Here is a 17,840-nt window from a genome sequence, read left to right as displayed (position 1 = left end):
TTATCCATTTTAGATGTCATTAGAATATCAGTAACCTCCCTCCATTAGATTATCTCCACCTAGGTACCTCCATTACGTCATTGTTCTTATTCTATAAAAAGCTTGCTCTCCCAACATCGGGGTTAGCTTCTTTGAGATGATATTCTTGTCTAGCTCTGGAATCAACCATGGATCCACTGGTCCCAGTATTTCTCTCCATTTAATAAACTACTGAATTTGTCTCTAATCTCTGTCAGTTTCTTCGACATTACAGAAAGTTCCTCCCAACTCCAGATCCTTGATGCTATGATTCTCCAAATGACCAGATGTGTAAATGAAAATGTGTTGTAAAATTAGCCAACATGGGCCGACGAGCCTGGTGTCTCTGGAATGTTTTTAAAGACTATTTAAAAAATATTTTTCTGGGGCAAGAGATAAACCCATCTTCTCTTCTTGATCATTTCTAGGTCATTTTTCTAAAGAGAGAAAACTATGTGGAGCATATGGGTGGAGGACAACTAGTTAAGAAATAAAATCACTGTGATTCCACAAACCTTTGGAATATCTCTGTAATTGGAAGGCAAGTCCGATAGGTCAGTGCTGGATAACTGATTGAGAAGAAGAATGGTAAATTAATTTTTTTTTCCTTTGCTGAGGCAGTTGGGTTGAGTAACTTGCCCATGATCATACAGCTAGGAAGTGTTAAGTACCTGAGGCCAGATTTGAACTCCTCCTGACTTCAGGGATGGTGCTCTATTTATTGTAAATGCAATTCTTGCTAGAAACTTTCTTTGGGTCTTAGAAATTTTTATTAAAAAAAAAAAAGGATAGTCCTACTCTCTCCACTTTTCAAATAATAACTGATATTTATATAGTAATTTACAGATATTATTTCACTTGATTTTCACACACAATAACCCTATGAGGGAAGGTGGTGTGATAATTACCCTCCCCACTTTATAAGGGACAGATTCTAAGGGAATGTTCCAGATATTGTGAATTTCCCATGGTCACATTGCTAGAGAAGAGACTCAAAGCCATGTCTCAATTTCTAATCCAGGATTTGGCTTTCCACTATGCCATGCTGCCTCTCCATGGTTATTGAGTCACCTGAAATGATTCCTTTTTTTGTTCTAAGCTTGTATCTGAAAAACTGAATTCATTTAAAAAACTGTCAAGTTTGAGAGCTGGCCCGATAGAGATTGATATGTACTATTAACAATCTAAAACATTTCCCTGGGGTGTGATTTTTTTTTTAATTCCTCACAGCTGCTTACAAACCTACTTCCAGCTTCAATTTCTGAATTTAAAATTCAACAGTGAGTCTATTTGGGCCAAAATAATTATTCACAGTAAGTATGGAGGGAACATGAAGTTAAATCTATACACTCCTTGTCTGAAAGTAAATCAAAGTAATCACTCCACATGCCTCAAGGGTAGAGAGTAGTTGGTTCAAATGACCTTATCAGGTTCCCCTAGCAGAGTGGTATGCATGTGGGTGTCCTGTAGGAATTCACTAAATATTGGCCTATTATTTGACACAATATTGTATTTCTCAAGTAATTCATTGACATTTCCATTAACCATGCTTTCAGAAAGGTAAAATGGGTGCTGTTAAAAAAAAAAATCCTGAATAAGGTATATTTCTTCTAACTGTCCTTGATTAACCAGAGTGATTCTTCTGATTCTTGGCAAAACAGTGTGGCCTACTCTCACTGAGGAGTAACATATGTGTCTATGGATAAGTTCAGCCTTTACCTTCATTTTTTTCTCTTTTCTTTTGGTGGCAAGGAACAAGGAGAACTTTGGCAATGGACTAGTTAGCTCGCCTTCACGAAGATGTAGTCAACCTGCTTTGGAAAGATTATCAACTTAACAGCACCAGTGGCATCCATTCCAAGCAATCTGCCAAATTCCAGACAAGGGGATCCCCTTGGTCTCTTACCGACATTTCAGGAGGATGAAAAATAGCAACTCTTGATCACCTGCCTTTTAGTTTACAGAAAGTAGTTTGCACCGTTACATGCATTTTACCAGTTAAGTGAAATGCCAAGATCACTCTAACAAGAGTTAACTCTGTATGACCTGAGTGAGCCATGTAAAATTATGTAAAATTACAAAAAAATGTCTCCTTTGATCTACAAACCCAAAAGGTCTTGCATCCTCTCAGAGCAAGATAAGCTTTCTAGGTGAAAGTCACAACCGCAGGTAAGATTTCACCTTTACTTGGACTTCCTTTAGATTCATGCATAAAACTGGTCTTCAAAAAATGACTTTTTGCAGATCACTTCTTCCTTGAGAATGATATGCGGGCCAAGGGACTCCCTCTTGGTGTATTTTTTTTTTTAAACAATAATGCTCTTTACCACCATAACCTCTGGCTTTGGCGAATTCCTTCGCTCCGAACGCCTGCTTTGGAGAAAAGGAACCCCACCCGTTCCTGCCTAATGTCTTCATCGATACCCCCATCCCTCATCCACCCCAGCTCTTAAGTGTCTGAGCGCAGCTGAGAGTCTGAACTTCAGCGTTCAGCCTGGAATCACGGATTCCAAGAGGTGGAGAGGAGGAAGTAAATGCTGGTGCATGAGGAAGGTGCAAAAGCAGGAGCTCAAGTACCACGTGCGAGAGACAGCAGGAAGGTCAGAAGGGGAGGCGCACGGAGGGAAGTAACGCTGGTAATCAATGAGGCCGCAGAGGCAGACTGTGAAAACCGGAACCCAAGACTTGAAACTGAAAGGAAGGAAGGAAAAAAAGGGAAAATGCATAAAAATATGCCAGGTACTTTACAAATAAGATCTCATTTGGTACTATCATTGTACCCATTTTGCAGCAGAAGAAACTGAGGCAGGCAGGAGGGCTCAGGACCACACAGCTAATAATAAGTACGGGGCTGGATTTGAACTCACTGCCGGGTTGGCAAGGGGCCCCTAAAATCATCGGTTCTAGAACTGACTGTAATGGTCTATACTTGTGTTAGCTTCTCGGCAAGGCTCATCCGAGCTCTCTGGGTTTTAGTTTCCCAGTCATTCCAATTACAGGGAGCTCTCCAAAGAGCCCGCCTCCTTCCCGGCCATCCTCTCCCTTAGAGAGCCTGCAGGATCCGCACTGCGTCAGAAGGTGGCGATATCGTCCCCAGGGCAACCAAGGGGGCCCGTCACGACGTTCTCACGCAGCGGAGATTTGCCGGTGCCTCCCGGCTTCCGTCGAGCACGGCACAAGATGGCGGCCTCCGAGACGGTTCGTTTGCGGCTCCACTTCGACTACCCGCCCCCTTCCTCTCCGCGTTGTTCAGTCTTCTGGCTCCTGGCCGACCTGACCAAATGCCGAGTGGTCACTGACCTGGCCAGCCTCATCCGCCACCGCTTCGGCTTCAGCTCTGGGGCGGCGCTGGGGCTCTACCTGGATGGGGGGCTGCTCCCCCCCACTGAGAGCGCGCGCCTGGTGCGGGACAACGACTGCCTCAGGTGCGGGAGCGTGCGCGCGGCGGGGGGCGCGGCGGGAGCGTGCGCGCGGCGGGGGGCGCGGCGGGAGCGTGCGCGCGGCGGGGGGCGCGGCGGGAGCGTGCGCGCGGCGCGGGCCGGGTTCGGCGGCGGGCGTGTGCGCAGACTTGGCTGGGGGGAGGGGGAGGGGGTCTAAGTAGCACGCGCCTTCCCCACCCCCACCGAAGTCCCGGGGCCATGGGTCTCGATGAGGCGGCACCCCGCCCCTCCTCCGCCGGGGTAGGGACGCTCAAGCCTGGAAGCACGCGTGCGCGTGCGGGCACCGGCTTGGATTCGGAAGCCCGTTACCGTGGGCGTGGGGTCCGGCTGGAGCACGTGCTCTTAATTTTCTATCAGCTGGTCGGTTTAATCGACCCCCTTTGCCAGCCTGCTTCTCCCTCTTGCGGTCTTATGCCCGCCACGCCCCTTCCCGGGTCGCTAGGGGGCGTGGCGGCCCTCCTCGCCCTTTCTCTGCTGAACGGGGGCGTTCTGTGGCGGAACTTCTCCGCCCTCCTTTACTAACGCCCGGGCTCTGCTAAAACCCCACTTACGCGGGAGGCTTTAACTCTTGCGCCTGCCTTTGTGGCGATTATTCTCTCGTTGTTGTTCAGCCCTGTCTTACTCGTTAGGACCCCATTCATGTTTTTCTTAGCAAAGACACAGGAGTGCTTGGTCATTTCCTTCTCCAGCTCGTTTTACAGGTGAGGAAACTGAGGCAAACAGGGTTAAGTGTTTTGTCCCGGATCACGAAGCTAGACTGGACTTGGTGACTCCTGACCAGCACTCGTTTCACCCATCACTTTCTGTACATAGTTTTGACGGGTCTCTCCTTAAATCTGGAGCTCTGAGAGCCTCCACTGTCTTCTTATCCCGAAGTACTGTAAGTAGGAGGTACTTAATTAACTTAAACCCGTGCACCGAGGTCATTTCTCAAACTAAACTGCCAAGCATTCTGCCTCAGATCACTTCTTCCTTGAGAATGGGGGCCAAGGGACTCCCTCTTGGTGTGTGTTTTTTTTTAACAATAATGCTTTAATGCATTCTACCTCTACAGCAGAGAACACAGCTCTTTTGGGCCGGCCTGTCTGAATGGCAAATGTATGCTTGCCAAAAAAAAATTTATGGAGAGCTCGGGGCAAGCACTCGCAAGGTGGTCAGAAAAAGTGATATAAGGATACCCTCAAGGTCTCTCGTAAGAACTTTAGAATTGATTGTATGACATGGGAGACACCGGCACAGGACCGCCCAGCATGGTGTGCCCTCTTCAGAGAATCCCACCATCTATGAACAAAGCAGAACTGAATTAGCTCAGGAGAAATGAGAGAAGTGCAAAATTAGAGAGGCAAGCCCCAAATGTTCATAAGGGCTTTGTATTTGACCTGTGGCAGAGCATTCTGAGCTCATGTTGGCCTGTTCAGCCAGTCAGACTCACTGTTAACCTGACTAACAGAGTGATTCCATTTTGGTCTTCTTAAGAAGGGAAGGCAACAACCAGTCAACCAACCCCCTACACACAGGACAAATACAATACTAAATCTCCATACTTGAGTGTTTCCCTTAACTTTTGATTAAGTGTTTAAAAAGTACTTAGTATGTGTTATTAGACAGGCAAATTCTGGATAGGGACTGGACATGGGATGTACAAGTAGATGCAAAAAAGCATACAAAATAAATATAAGGTAATTTGAGGAGGAAAGAGGCACTAGTAAGCAATTAGGATGTGATGCTTGAGCTGAGCTTTGAAGGAAGCACTAATTCTCCTACTGACGCCTGGATTGCTCTAGACCAGGGGTCCTCAAACTTTTAAAATAAGGGGCCAGTTCACTGTCCCTCAGACTGTTGGAGGGCCGGACTATAGTAAAAACAAAAACTCTGTTTTGTGGGCCTTTAAATAAAGATATTTCATAGCCCTGAGTGAGGGGGATAATCGTCCTCAGCTGCCGCATCTGGCCCACGGGCTGTAGTTTGAGGACCCCTGCTCTAGACTATGCAACTTCCCCTTCCAGGCTTTTTTTTTTTGTATTAATTACATTTTCATTCATAACTCAGATCTTGATAAGAGAGTTAGAATACTCCTTGCTCCCCCTTACTCCATCTTCTCCTGTCTCTATCATTCAGTAATCTCACCTTTTTTGATGTAATGCCGAAGAAACTGAGCAAGACAAGAGATTAGAGACCAATTCAAAAGTTTATTAAATGGAGAGAAATACTGGGACCAATGCATCCATGTTGATCCCAGGGCTAGACGAGACTATGATCTCAAAGAGTCTAGCCCCGAGTACCGGGCAGCAAGCTTTTTATGGAATAACAAGAACAAATGACATAATGGAGGAACCTAGGTGGGGAATAACCTAATAGAGGGAGGTTACTGATATTCTAATGACATCTAAAATGGATAAACCTTTATCTTGCCAAACATTAAGAAGGAATGTCTATAAAACCTTTATCTCAAACATTAAGAGGGAAAGGTTATAACACTAAGGCAGAATAACTAAATAGGACCATTAGAGAAACTGGGTCACAACATTAAAAGGGAACTTTGGCATAACATTGAGGGTCATTCAATTCATACTTATCAACCAGTCAGGATTCTGATAGCTATTATTTACCAACCGCAGAACAATTTCTTTCCCCTTCCATAAAGGATTCAGTGCCTGCCTCACACTTTCTCTTTTTTCTAACTCTTGCCCTCATAGTAGAGGACTTTATAATGAATTTTGATTCTCCTTCAAGCATTCTAACTTCTCATTTCCTTAATTTATTAATTTCTCTTGACCAACTCATCTCATCTGTGGAGATGTTCATATTCTTGATCTTGCCATCTCCCACAAATGTTTTACTTTTGTGTTTGTGAATTTTGAAATTCTTTTAGTTATCTGTTTCATTCTACTGTCTCACTGTCTCTCATCACCTAACCCAGTTCTTTGTCTTCATAGTAATCTTCAATCCTTCTCCCTCATTTCTTTCTCAGACCTTTTCTACCTGTACTCTTCCTCTCTTTCCCATCTTGAACCTCTATATTATATTGTCCTCTGAGGCTCTTCCTCCCTTATTCCATTAACAGTCTTGCCCTAGCAAGCTCAGCCTTCTATTATTCCCATAGTCTACTGTCTTCATTCCTATTCACTTGATGCTCAATGAGGATGGAAAAAAATAACAAAATTGTATTGACTAAATTCACTACAAATTTGTTACATGATCCCCAATCACTGTGGTAAGGTAATCCTTTCATGCCTCCCTAATTGATTCACTACAGCAGCTTTCCAGACTTCTCCTCAAACCTCTCATGTTCCTCCCCCAACCTTCTCAGCTGACAGCTTTGCCTCACATTTTATTGAAAATGAAATTTTGGACAAGAGCTTTTTCTTCTCTCATTTTACATCATTCTTGCCTTTTGCCACTATCATCTACACTTCTGTCAGAGGCTATCAGAATTTTTATCCAGCTCTTAGTCATTGAAAGGGCATTGCCTCAGACAAACTGGTCTGGGAGAGACCTTGATGTAGAAAGGTTAAGATTATCCACTACATGCCAGGCCATTGCCAGTCAACTTCCATGACTGGAGGAGAGAATAAATCTGACAGCTTTGTGCAGCTCTGCCTTACTTAAATCCAATTCACTCAGAAGTGGAGACATTACCCTTGTGACAGTATTGGTCCTCTACAGGAGAACAAAGGACAAACAAAAATAACACACATGAAGAGTTGGCCTTTCTCCTTATAAGGCAAACATATACAAATGATCTTCTCCAGCATATTATCCCTTCTGTCTTCCCCACTCACTAATCTTTCCCTGTCCACTGACTCTTTACCTTCTGCCTGCAAACATGACGGTCTGCTTCCTCAAAAAACTCTCCTTTAATTCTTCCAGCCTTGCTAGCTTTATTTCTCTTTTGTATTGCAAAAGTCCTTGAGGAGTGTGAGTACAATAAGTGCTTCTATTTCCTTTCTTTTCATTCTGTGTCATTTGGTCCTGTTTTCCTTTGTTGCCTGAAACAACGTTGTCTTAAGTTACCAGTGATCTCTTTCTTTTTTTTTTTAATTATAGCTTTTTATTTAACATGTTATATGCATGTGTAATTTTACAGCATTGACAATTGCCAAACTTTTTGTTCCAATTTTTCCCCTCCTTCCCTCCATCCCCTCCCCGAGATGGCAGGTTGGCCAATACTTGTTAAATATGTTAAAGTATAAATTAAATACAACGTAAGTATACATGTCCAAACAGTTATTTTGCTGTAAAAAAGAATTGGACTTTGAAATAGTGTACTATTAGCCTGTGAAGGAAATAAAATATGCAGGTGGACAAAAATAGAGGGATTGGGAATTCTATGTAATGGTTCATAATCATCTCCCAGAGTTCTTTAACTGGGTATAGCTGGTTCAATTCATTACTGCTGTATTGGAGCTGATTTGGTTCATCTCATTGACCAGTGATTTCTTAATTGCCAACTCTAATGATCTTATTTTCCATCTTCATCTTTGACTCATTTGACTCTGTCAATCAATGAGTCTTTTTTTCTCCCTGATATCTTTATTCTCTTTATGTTTTTAAGACACTACTTTTCTCTTATTTACCTGAATGCTCCTCAGTCTTGGCCAGATCTTTGTCTAAATATGTCCCTTAAACCATGGATGCCCCCCAGGCCTCTTCTTGGACCCTCTTCTCTCAATATATGATTTTTACTTGTTGATCTCATTAATTCCCTTCAATTTAATTCTTTCTATGCAAATGATTCTTGGATCTTTTTGCCCAGCTCTAATCTCTCTGCTGACTTCCAATCTCAAATCTGCATCTGCTTTATTGTGAAAGAGACCAACCTGAGATAAACTGCTCAGACCCGATCATATGATACATTTATTAGCCTGCCTGCAACTTACTCCGCAGGTTACATTTTTATGTTAAACATTGACTCGATTTCTCGCTCAGGATGTGGGTGAGCACACAATGGAGATGTCGACATACATTTTATATTGTTAACCTAACATTGTTAAGCAAACACTTCTTACAATATCTGGGGCCTCATGACCTGGACAGGACCCCATCCTTTGTCCATTTCAATTGGACATCTTGAATCGGATATCTCACAGAAATCTTAAACTCATCATGTCCCAAACTGAATTTATTATCTTTCTCCCAAACTGTCCCCTCTTTATCTTCACTATTACTGTCCAGAGTACTATCATCCTTTTTTTTTCTCCCAGACTTACAACCCTAGTAACAAAGGAGCCCCAAAACTCTCTTAAAATCCTTGAAGGAGTCTCCTTGAATTCTGGCCTCTGGCCTCAAGACAGCTTCATTCTGTCATGTAGGTGGGGCTAGCTGAATTAGAGAAACACGCATTCAATTGTAAGATTTTCTATTCAATTCCAGCTCAGACTCTACCCACCAGCCCTCATCTGGAGCAGGCTTCCACTTGTAGCCAAAGGCTTCTATTATAAAAAGAGCCAATTTTAAACCCAATCCTCGCAGAGGACCTGCCATGCCATCCCATGGTATGCCAAGGAAACCTCTGCTCACTGAAATAATATTCTCTTTCAGTGTTACCCTCTTTTTATCTCCTTCACCTAGTTCCCTAACAAGACTTTATCTTTCTCTGTAGGGATCTTGCCATTAAGGAATTCAGCCTTTCTATTCATGCATAGCAAAGGCTGACTTCCCAGTGCCTATAATAAACTTTTTATCAGTCTAGCTTTTCGAGTTCATAAATTTCTTTATGAAGGACCTTTGCACTGTCAGAAGGGGGGGGGGGTTTCCACAACTCCTTATCCTGCGTAGATCCTCAAGGCGATTTAGGGGAGCCAAACTTCTTCATTTGGTTCCCTGAACCTGCCACTAACCTTATCATTTAACTCCCTGACCACCAGGAACCCTAATCTCATCATTTTGGTTCCCTGAATCTAATCTCATCACTAGCATCATCCATAGCTCCTCACTTTTTTCTTTTTCTTTTTTTAAAATTTATTTTTATTAAAGCTTTTTATTTACAAAACATAGGCATGGGTAATTTTTCTTTTTTTTTTTAATAGCTTTTTATTTACAAGTTATATGCAAGGATAATTTTACAGCATTGACAATTGGCAAACCTTTTGTTACAATTTTTCCCCTCCTTCCCCCCACTCCCTCTCCTAGATGGTAGGATGACCAATACACGTTAAATATATTAAAGGATAAATTAAATACAAAATAAGTATACATGTCCAAACCGTTATTTTGCTGTACAAAAAGAATCAGACTCTGAAATATTGTACAATTAGCCTGTGAAATAAAAAATGCAGGCAGGCAAAAATACAGGGATTGGGAATTCAATGTAATGGTTCTTAGTCATCTCCCAGAGTTCTTTTGCTGGGTATAGCGGGTTCAGTTCATTATTGCTCCATTGGAACTGATTTGGTTCATCTCATTGCTGAAGATGGCCAGGTCCATCAGAATTGATCATCATATGTGATGACCATGTATTTTAAAATCAGCCAGAGTCAGGAATTCAGGTTAAGGGAAAATCTTCAATCTTTATTCTCAGTAGAGGTGAAGAAGGATCAGAGATAAAGGGGAGATCGCAATAGCAATGTGTATAGCTGAGTCAAGAAGCCACCCAGACCAGAAGCCAGCCAGCCTTCTCTTTCCGCCCCTCTGCCTCCACCCACCAAAATTGTCATTTCCTATACAACACATTAGGACTTGCACAAAGAGTGGGCGGGGGGGTCATTCTTTCTCCAAGCATATATTTTAATAGAGTATGGTCCAATTACTATTTAGCCTCATGTGCTTGGGACCCTCATTGCATCAACTGGAGCTTCAGCTTCATCATACTATATGATATTGTTGTTGAAGTATATAATGATCTCCTGGTCCTGCTCATTTCACTCAGCATCAATTCATGTAATTCTCTCCAGGCCTCTCTGAAATCATCCTGTTGGTCATTTCTTACCAAACAATTAATTCCATAATATTCATATACCACAATTTATTCAGCCATTCTCCAACTGATGGGCATCCACTCAGTTTCTGGCCACTACAAAGAGGGCTGCCATAAACATTCTTGCCCATACAGATCCCTTTCCCTTCTTTAAGATCTCTTTGGGATATAAGCCCAGTAGTAACACTGCTGGATCAAAGGGTATGCACAATTTGATAACTTTTTGAGCATAGTTCCAAATTGCTCTCCAGAATGGCTGGATATATTCACAATTCCACCAACAATGTATTAATGTCCCTGTTTTCCCACATCCCCTCCAACATTCCGCATTATCTTTCCTTGTCATTCTAGCCAATCTGACAGGTGTGTAGTAGTATCTCAGAGTTGTCTTAATTTGCATTTCTCTGATTAATAATGACTTGGAGCATCTTTTCATATGACTAGAAATAGTTTCAATTTCTTCATCTGAGAATTGTCTGTTCATATCCTTTGAACATTTATCAATTGGAGAATGGCATAGCTCGTCACTCTTAAACATCCCCCTCTTAGCAGTTGCTAAGACCTATTCATTCTATCTTTGCAACATCTCTCATGTAGAACTCTCTTTTCCCCTCTGACATTGCTGTCTCCCTGGCCCTTATCACTTTTCTGGTTTGTCCTCTACTTCAGTCTACCTCCCTTTCATTTGTTAAGTTGATTTTCCTAAAGTGGATTTGACTAGCTCACCACCCACACCCATTCAGCAAACTCTAGAGGCATTATTACTTTATTAAAATATTACATATTACTTTCAGAATAAAAAATAAAATTCTGAGTTTGGTTTTTTCAAAATTAGTCTTTATTTCTACAAAGGTTTGCCTTCTCTCCCTCGCCTTCTCTCCCTCTCATTCTCCCCCTCTCCCCATGCACACATACACACACACCTCCCCAATTGAGACAACTGTTTGACTTTGAAAGTTTTTCATAACTTGTCCCTTTCCGATACTTTACTTCCCATCCTATACTTTTTGATGCAGTGAAAATAGCTGCCTTGCTGGTCCTTAACTTGAAACTCTTTCTTTGGACTCTGCCTTTTCACATGCTGTCCCCCAGAAGGGGTTTTCTGCTTCCTTTAGGTCCTAACTGAACTCCTATTTCTTTCAAGAAACTTTTCTAGAGAGTTCTCTTAATGCTAGTGCCTTCCTTCCAAGATTATCTAAACTTTTTTTTGTCTTAATATTACTTATGCATAGTTGTTGCCTTATTGTCTTCCCCATTAGAGTATAAACTCTTTGTGAACTGGTTTTTCCCTCCCTTTTCTTTATATATCCTCAGTTCTGACATGGTGGCTGGTTTTTTTAAAAAGCTAATTGGGCCCTTAAATGTTTCTTGGCTTGAATTAACTTCTAATACGTAGAAATGAAGAGGAATTCAAGGCATGTGTGGTAAATAGCCTGTCCAAAGGTATGGAGATAGCAGATGAAATTTTAATATATGAAGGACAGTGGTATGACCACTTGTTTTTTTGTTTGTTTGTTTTACGGAAGCATTTGGAGTTAAGTGACTTGCCCAGGGTCACACAGCTAGGAGGTGTTAAGTGTCTTGAAAGTGGATTTGAACTCAGGTCCTCCTGACTAAAGGACTGGTACTCTATCCACTGTACCACCTAGTTGCCCCCTCCAACTTGTATTCTTAAAAATGTGGACTAACTACACACCTGTCAGATTAGCTAAGATGACAGAAAAAAAAAATAATGATGAATGTTGGAGGGGATGCGGGAAAACTGGGACAATGATGCATTGTTGGTGGAGTTGTGAACGAATCCAACCATTCTGGAGAGCAATCTGAAATTATGCCCAAAAAGTTATCAAACTGTGCATACCCTTTGATCCAGCAGTATTACTACTGGGCTTATATCCCAAAGAGATACTAAAGAAGGGAAAGGGACCTCTATGTGCCAAAATGTTTGTGACAGCCCTTGTTGTAGTGGCTAGACACTGGAAAATGAGTGAATGCCCATCAATTGGAGAATGTTGGGGTAAATTGTAGTATATGAATATTAGGAAATATTATTGTTCTGTAAGAAATGACCAGCAGGATGAATACAGAGAGGTTTGGAAAGACTTACATGAACTGATGCTGAGTGAAATGAGCAGAACCAGGAGCTCATTATACACTTCAACAACAATATTGTATGAGGATGTATTCTGATAGAAGTGGATATCTTCAACAAAGAGAAGATCTAATTCAGTTCCAATTGATCAATGATGGACAGAATCAGCTACACCCAGAGAAGGAATACTGGGAAATGAGTGTAATCTATTTGCATTTTTGGTTTTCTTCCGAGGTTATTTTTACCTTCTGAAGCCAATTCTTCTTGTGCAACAAGAGAACTGTATGGTTCTGCACACATATATTGTATCTAAGATATACTGTAACATATTTAACATGTATAAGACTGCCTGCCATCTAGGGGAGCGGGTAGAGGGAGGGAATGGGAAAGTTGGAACAGAAGTGAGTGTAAGGGATAATGTTGTAAAAAAATTACTCATGCATATGTTCTGTCAATAAAAAGTTTAAAAAAAAAGTGTTGGTTAGACTAGAGAACTCAGAATTTCATGATTTACTGCTAATACCAGAACCAAAGAGTAGACTAGAAATTGAAAAATTCACTGATCACCACTTGAAAGAGATCCCAAAATGAAAACTCCCTAAAACATCGTAGCAAAATTCCAGAGTTCACAGATCAAGGAGGAAGTATTGCAAGCAGCCAAAAAGAAAGAATTGAAATATCATGGTGCTGTGATAAGAATTATACAGAGTTTGGCAAAGGGCATAGATATAAGGTGACTTCCATGGGATGATATCTTCTCCCCCCAAAATAAATAAAGTCATGAGAAAAAAATTGCATTGGAAAAAGGAGGGGGAGGAAATAGAGTGAGGCAAATTATTTCATATAAAGGAGGTTTAAACCTTATTCTGATCAGAATTGTCTCTAAGAGGAAATAACACTCATTTGGATACAGAAATCTATATTTCTTACTCTATAAGGGAGTAAAAAGGGATGGAAACCCTAGAAAGAGGCAGGGAACTGAGTGCAGATTGAGGAAGTGCTATAAGAAGTGAAATAATTGTCAGGAGGAAAAGGGAGAGAGACAGACAAGCTTTGAAAGAAATATACAATTATAACTATAAATGTGAGTGTAATAAACTCATCCATAAAATGGAAACAACAGAAAGGATTGAAAACCAAAATCCTACAATATGCTGTTTACAAGAAACCCCCCCCCCCCCGCATTTAATAGTAATGTATTTTCTAATTACATGTAAAAATAATTTTCAATATTCATTTATGTAAGATTTTGAGTTTCAAATTTTTTCTCCCTCCTCTTCCCTTCCCCCTCTTCAAAACAGCAAACAATCTGATATCCTATCTCCAGATTAATAATGTTGTGTGTGAGGGAAATCAGAACAAAAGGGAAAAAATACAAGAAAAAGAAAAAAACAGTATGCTGTATGTAAGTGGGAGACCTTAACTTTTCCTTCTCAGGATTAGATAGAACGAAGCAAAAGATAAGGAAGAAGTTAAGGAGGTGAACAAAATTCTGGAAAATATAGTTTTGATAGATATGTGGAAAAAATTGGGAATAGAAAGGAATCTCAGCAATGTGGTTCCTACACAAAAATTGATCATGTATTAGGACATAAAAACATCACAACCAAATGCAGAAAAGCAGAAATAATTAATGCATCCTTATCCAATCATAATGTAATAAAAATTACATTCAATAATGGGCATTGGAAAGATGGATTAAAAATTAATTGAAAACTAAATAATCCAATCCTAAAAATGGATCATATCATAGACACTATTGAGAATTTCATTATAGAAAATGACAGAGACACCATACTAAAAAAAAAAAAAAATTTTTTTTGCTGGCAATTGGGGTTAAGTGACTTGCCCTGGGTCACATAGCTAGGACCTATTAAGTGTCTGAGGTCAGATTTGAACTCAGGTCCTCCTGACTTCAGGGCTGGTGCTCTATGCACTGTGCCACCTAGCTACCCCAATATACTAAAATTAATAATATGCAGCCAAAGTGATACTTAGGGGAAAAAACATATCCCTAATTCCTCGCATCAATAAAATAGAGAAAAAAACAAATCAATGAATTGCACCTGCAACTAAAAAAACTAGAAATAGAACAAATTAACCCTTCCTTTCAATTAAATACCAAATTGAAAATCAAAGGAGAGATTAATAAAATTGAAAGTAAGAAACAATTGAGGGCAGTTAGGTGGCACAATGCATAGAGCACCAGCCCTGAAGTCAGAGGAGGACCTGAGTTCAAATATGACCTCGGACACTTAACAGATCCTAGCTGTGTGACCCTGGGCAAGCCACTTAACCCCAATTGCCTCAGCAAAAAACAAAAACAAAAAAACATTGAAAACTAAGTTGCAAATCTCAAAAGTGAAAGAGTTGAATTCACCACCAATGAAGAAATTAAAGCATTGTTTAGTATCTGTTTTGCTCAATTATATGCCTATAAATTTGACATTTTAAATGAAATGGATGAATATCTACAAAAATATAAATTACCCATTTTAATAGAAAAAATAAAATACCCCAATTTCAGGGGGTGGGGGAGAGGTGGAACTGATCATCAATGAATTTTTTTTTTTTTAATTCCCAGGTCCAGATGAATTCACAAATGAATTCTATCAAACATTTAAAGAACAATCTCAGTACTTTATGCTCTGTTTGGGAAAATGGGCAAAGAGGGAGTTCTTCTAAATTTATTTTATGACACAAAACTACCTAAAACAGGAAGAGCCAAAACAGAGAAAGGACGCTATGGACCAATTTCCCTATTCTGAATAAAACACTAACAAAAAATTTTATAATAATAAATGAGTCATATACTATGATCAGATGAAATTTCTACCAGGAATGTAGGAATGATTCAATATTAGGAAAACTTTTGGCATAATAGACCATATCAATAACAAAACCAAAAGAATCCATCTGATTGCCCCAATAGGTGCAGGAAAAACCTTTAACAAAATACAATGCCCGTTCCTAATTTAAAAAAAAAAAAAAAACTACCAACACTAAGAAGCATAGGAATAAATGGAGTTTATTTTTAAATAATAGTAATATTTATCTAAAACTATCCTTAAGCATTATCCATAGTGGGATAAGCTAGAAGCCTTCTAATACAATCAGGGGTAAAGCAAGGATGTCTATTATCACTTTTATTATTCAATATTTTAGTAGAAACATCAGCTATAACAAGAAAAGAAAAAAAATTGAATTAGAATAGGCAACGAAAAAGCAAAACTATTTTGCAGATGTTATACTTGAATCATAGAAAATCAACTGAAAAAACTACTTGAAATTATTAACAACTTTAGCAAAGTTGCAAGATATAAGATAAATCCATATAAACTGTCATTCTTATATACCCAGTGACACCTAGCAGCAAAAGGTGAGAAATTCTATATAAAACAATTATAATATAAAATACTTGAGCATTTATCAAGATAAACACAGGGACTATATATGAACAAATCTACAAAACTTTTCACACAAATAAAGTCAGATCTAAACAATTGAAAAAATATTAATTGCCCAAGTATAGACCAAGCCAATATAATTATGACAGTTCTACCTAAATCTATTCAGTGCCATGCCAATCAAACTATTAAAAAATTATAGAACTAAAAAATGGCAAAATTCATCTGGAAGGACAAAGGCCAAAAATATCAAAGAAATCAATGAAAAAAAATGTGAAGGAAACCTGTGGGGAAAAGTGTGTCTGTATCAGATCTCAAACTCTTATTATATAAAAGTGGTAATTATAAAACAGTTTGATATCAGCTCAGAAATAAAGTGGTAGGTAGATCAGTAGAATAGGTACAAATTGCATTATAGTAAAAATCATTTTAGTCTGGTATGTGATTAAACCCAAAGATCCAAGCTTTTAGAATGAAATTTTATTATTTCACAGAAACGGCTAGGAAAACTGGAAAATAGCATAGCAGAAACTGGGTACTGATACTGAGATAAGTTCAAAATGGGTGTGTCATTTACACATAAAAGATACCATAAGTAAATTAGGAAAGCATGATGTCATGCTTTATGATTTATCTGTCAGATCTATGGATAAGCGAAAAATTTATGACCAAGCAAGAGATAAAGAGTATTATAAAATATAAAATGGATAATTTTAATTATATAAAATTTAAAAGATTTTTCACAAACAAAATTAATGCAACCAAAATTATAAGGCAAACAGAAAAACTGAGGCAGGGGAAATTTTGCAACAAAATATGCAACCTCTGATAAAGGTCTCTTTTCTCAAACATAAGGAGAACTGAGTCTAATTTATAAAAATACAAGTCATTCTCCAATTGATAAATAGACTATGAACAATTTTCAGACAAAAGAAATCAAAGCCGTCTGTAGTCATGAAAAAATGCTCTAAATCACTATTAGAGAATTCAAATTAAAACAACTTTGTTACCCTCTCACATCAATCAGATTAGTTAATATGACAGAAAAGGAAAATGATCAGTGTGAGAAAACTGGGACACTAATGCCCTCTTGGCAGAAATGTGAACTGACCCAACCATTCTAGAGAGAAATATGGAATCATGCTATAAAACTATATGCATTCCCTTTGATCCAACAATATCACTGCTAGGACTGTATCCCAAAGATAGCAAAAAATCCCCTAAAGCTTAAATAACCAACCAATAACAACAGCAAAAACAGGGTTTGGGGGAAAGGACCTATTTGTACAAAAATATTAATTGCAGCTCTTTTTGTGGTAGCTAATAATTGGAAATTAAAAGGATGACCATTAATTAGGGAACGGCTAAATAAGCTGTGGTATATGGTTTTAATGGAATACTGTTTTCTATAAAAAATGACAATCAGGATGATTAAAAAAAAAACAAAACCTAAAAAGACTTAACATGAAGGATGTATAGTGAAGTAAACAGAATCAGGAGACAGCAATATTGGGGTTTTGTTTTGTTTTTTGCTGAAGTGATTAGGATTAAGTGACTTGCCTTATATTTTACACAAAAAAGGGAAGTCATTTGCAGGGAGCTCCTTTTTCTGTTCTCATCTCACATCCCTTAAATGTCTTCTGTCACTATCTCTTCTACTCCTCACATAAAGAGTTGGCTCTTTTTGCCAAAGCTAACCCCTCTGCATGCACAAATGATTCCATTCCATCTGTCTTCTCTAGCAGATTGTTCCCCTTTATCATTCCTACTCTCACTAATCTTCTGTGTGTATCTATTGTTTTATTACTTATTGCTTGTAAACATGTCCATATCTCTCCCAACCTCAAACACCTTTACTTGGGTAATCTATCCCTGCTAACATTCCATATCTTGCTAGCCTTTTGTGCTTAAACTCCTGGATAAGGCAGTGTCTAATAGATGTCTACATTTCGTTTCTTTCCATTTTC

At 39.3% G+C, this 17,840-nt stretch overlaps 1 protein-coding gene and 1 long non-coding RNA gene across 3 annotated transcripts in view; one reads left to right on the top strand and one right to left on the bottom strand.

The window, feature by feature from the left end:
• Positions 1-1,303: 1,303 nt before the first annotated feature.
• On the bottom strand, positions 1,304-3,393 carry LOC116423321. The gene is made up of 2 exons (XR_004233876.1): positions 3,319-3,393; positions 1,304-2,709 (listed from the first exon to the last, which is right to left on the bottom strand). It is a non-coding gene; the product is annotated as an uncharacterized LOC116423321 (long non-coding RNA).
• COIL (coilin) overlaps positions 3,129-17,840 on the top strand; it is a 26,800-nt gene continuing 12,088 nt past the window's right edge. The window contains exon 1 of one of the 2 annotated variants that reach the window (XR_001121136.3): positions 3,129-3,443. Coding sequence is in view for 1 of the 2 variants with exons in the window: in XM_003770600.4 (XP_003770648.2) it covers positions 3,199-3,443 (245 nt within the window). In the remaining variant the exon portion in view is untranslated. The remainder of the gene's footprint in view (positions 3,444-17,840) is intronic. The other variant, XM_003770600.4, reaches the window with a different exon arrangement.

Source organism: Sarcophilus harrisii, chromosome 4 (genome assembly GCF_902635505.1).
Source record: "Sarcophilus harrisii chromosome 4, mSarHar1.11, whole genome shotgun sequence".
Taxonomy (NCBI): Eukaryota; Metazoa; Chordata; class Mammalia; order Dasyuromorphia; family Dasyuridae; genus Sarcophilus; species Sarcophilus harrisii.
The sequence above is the reverse complement of the archived record's forward strand: the minus strand, read 5'-3'. Positions and strand labels throughout refer to the sequence as shown.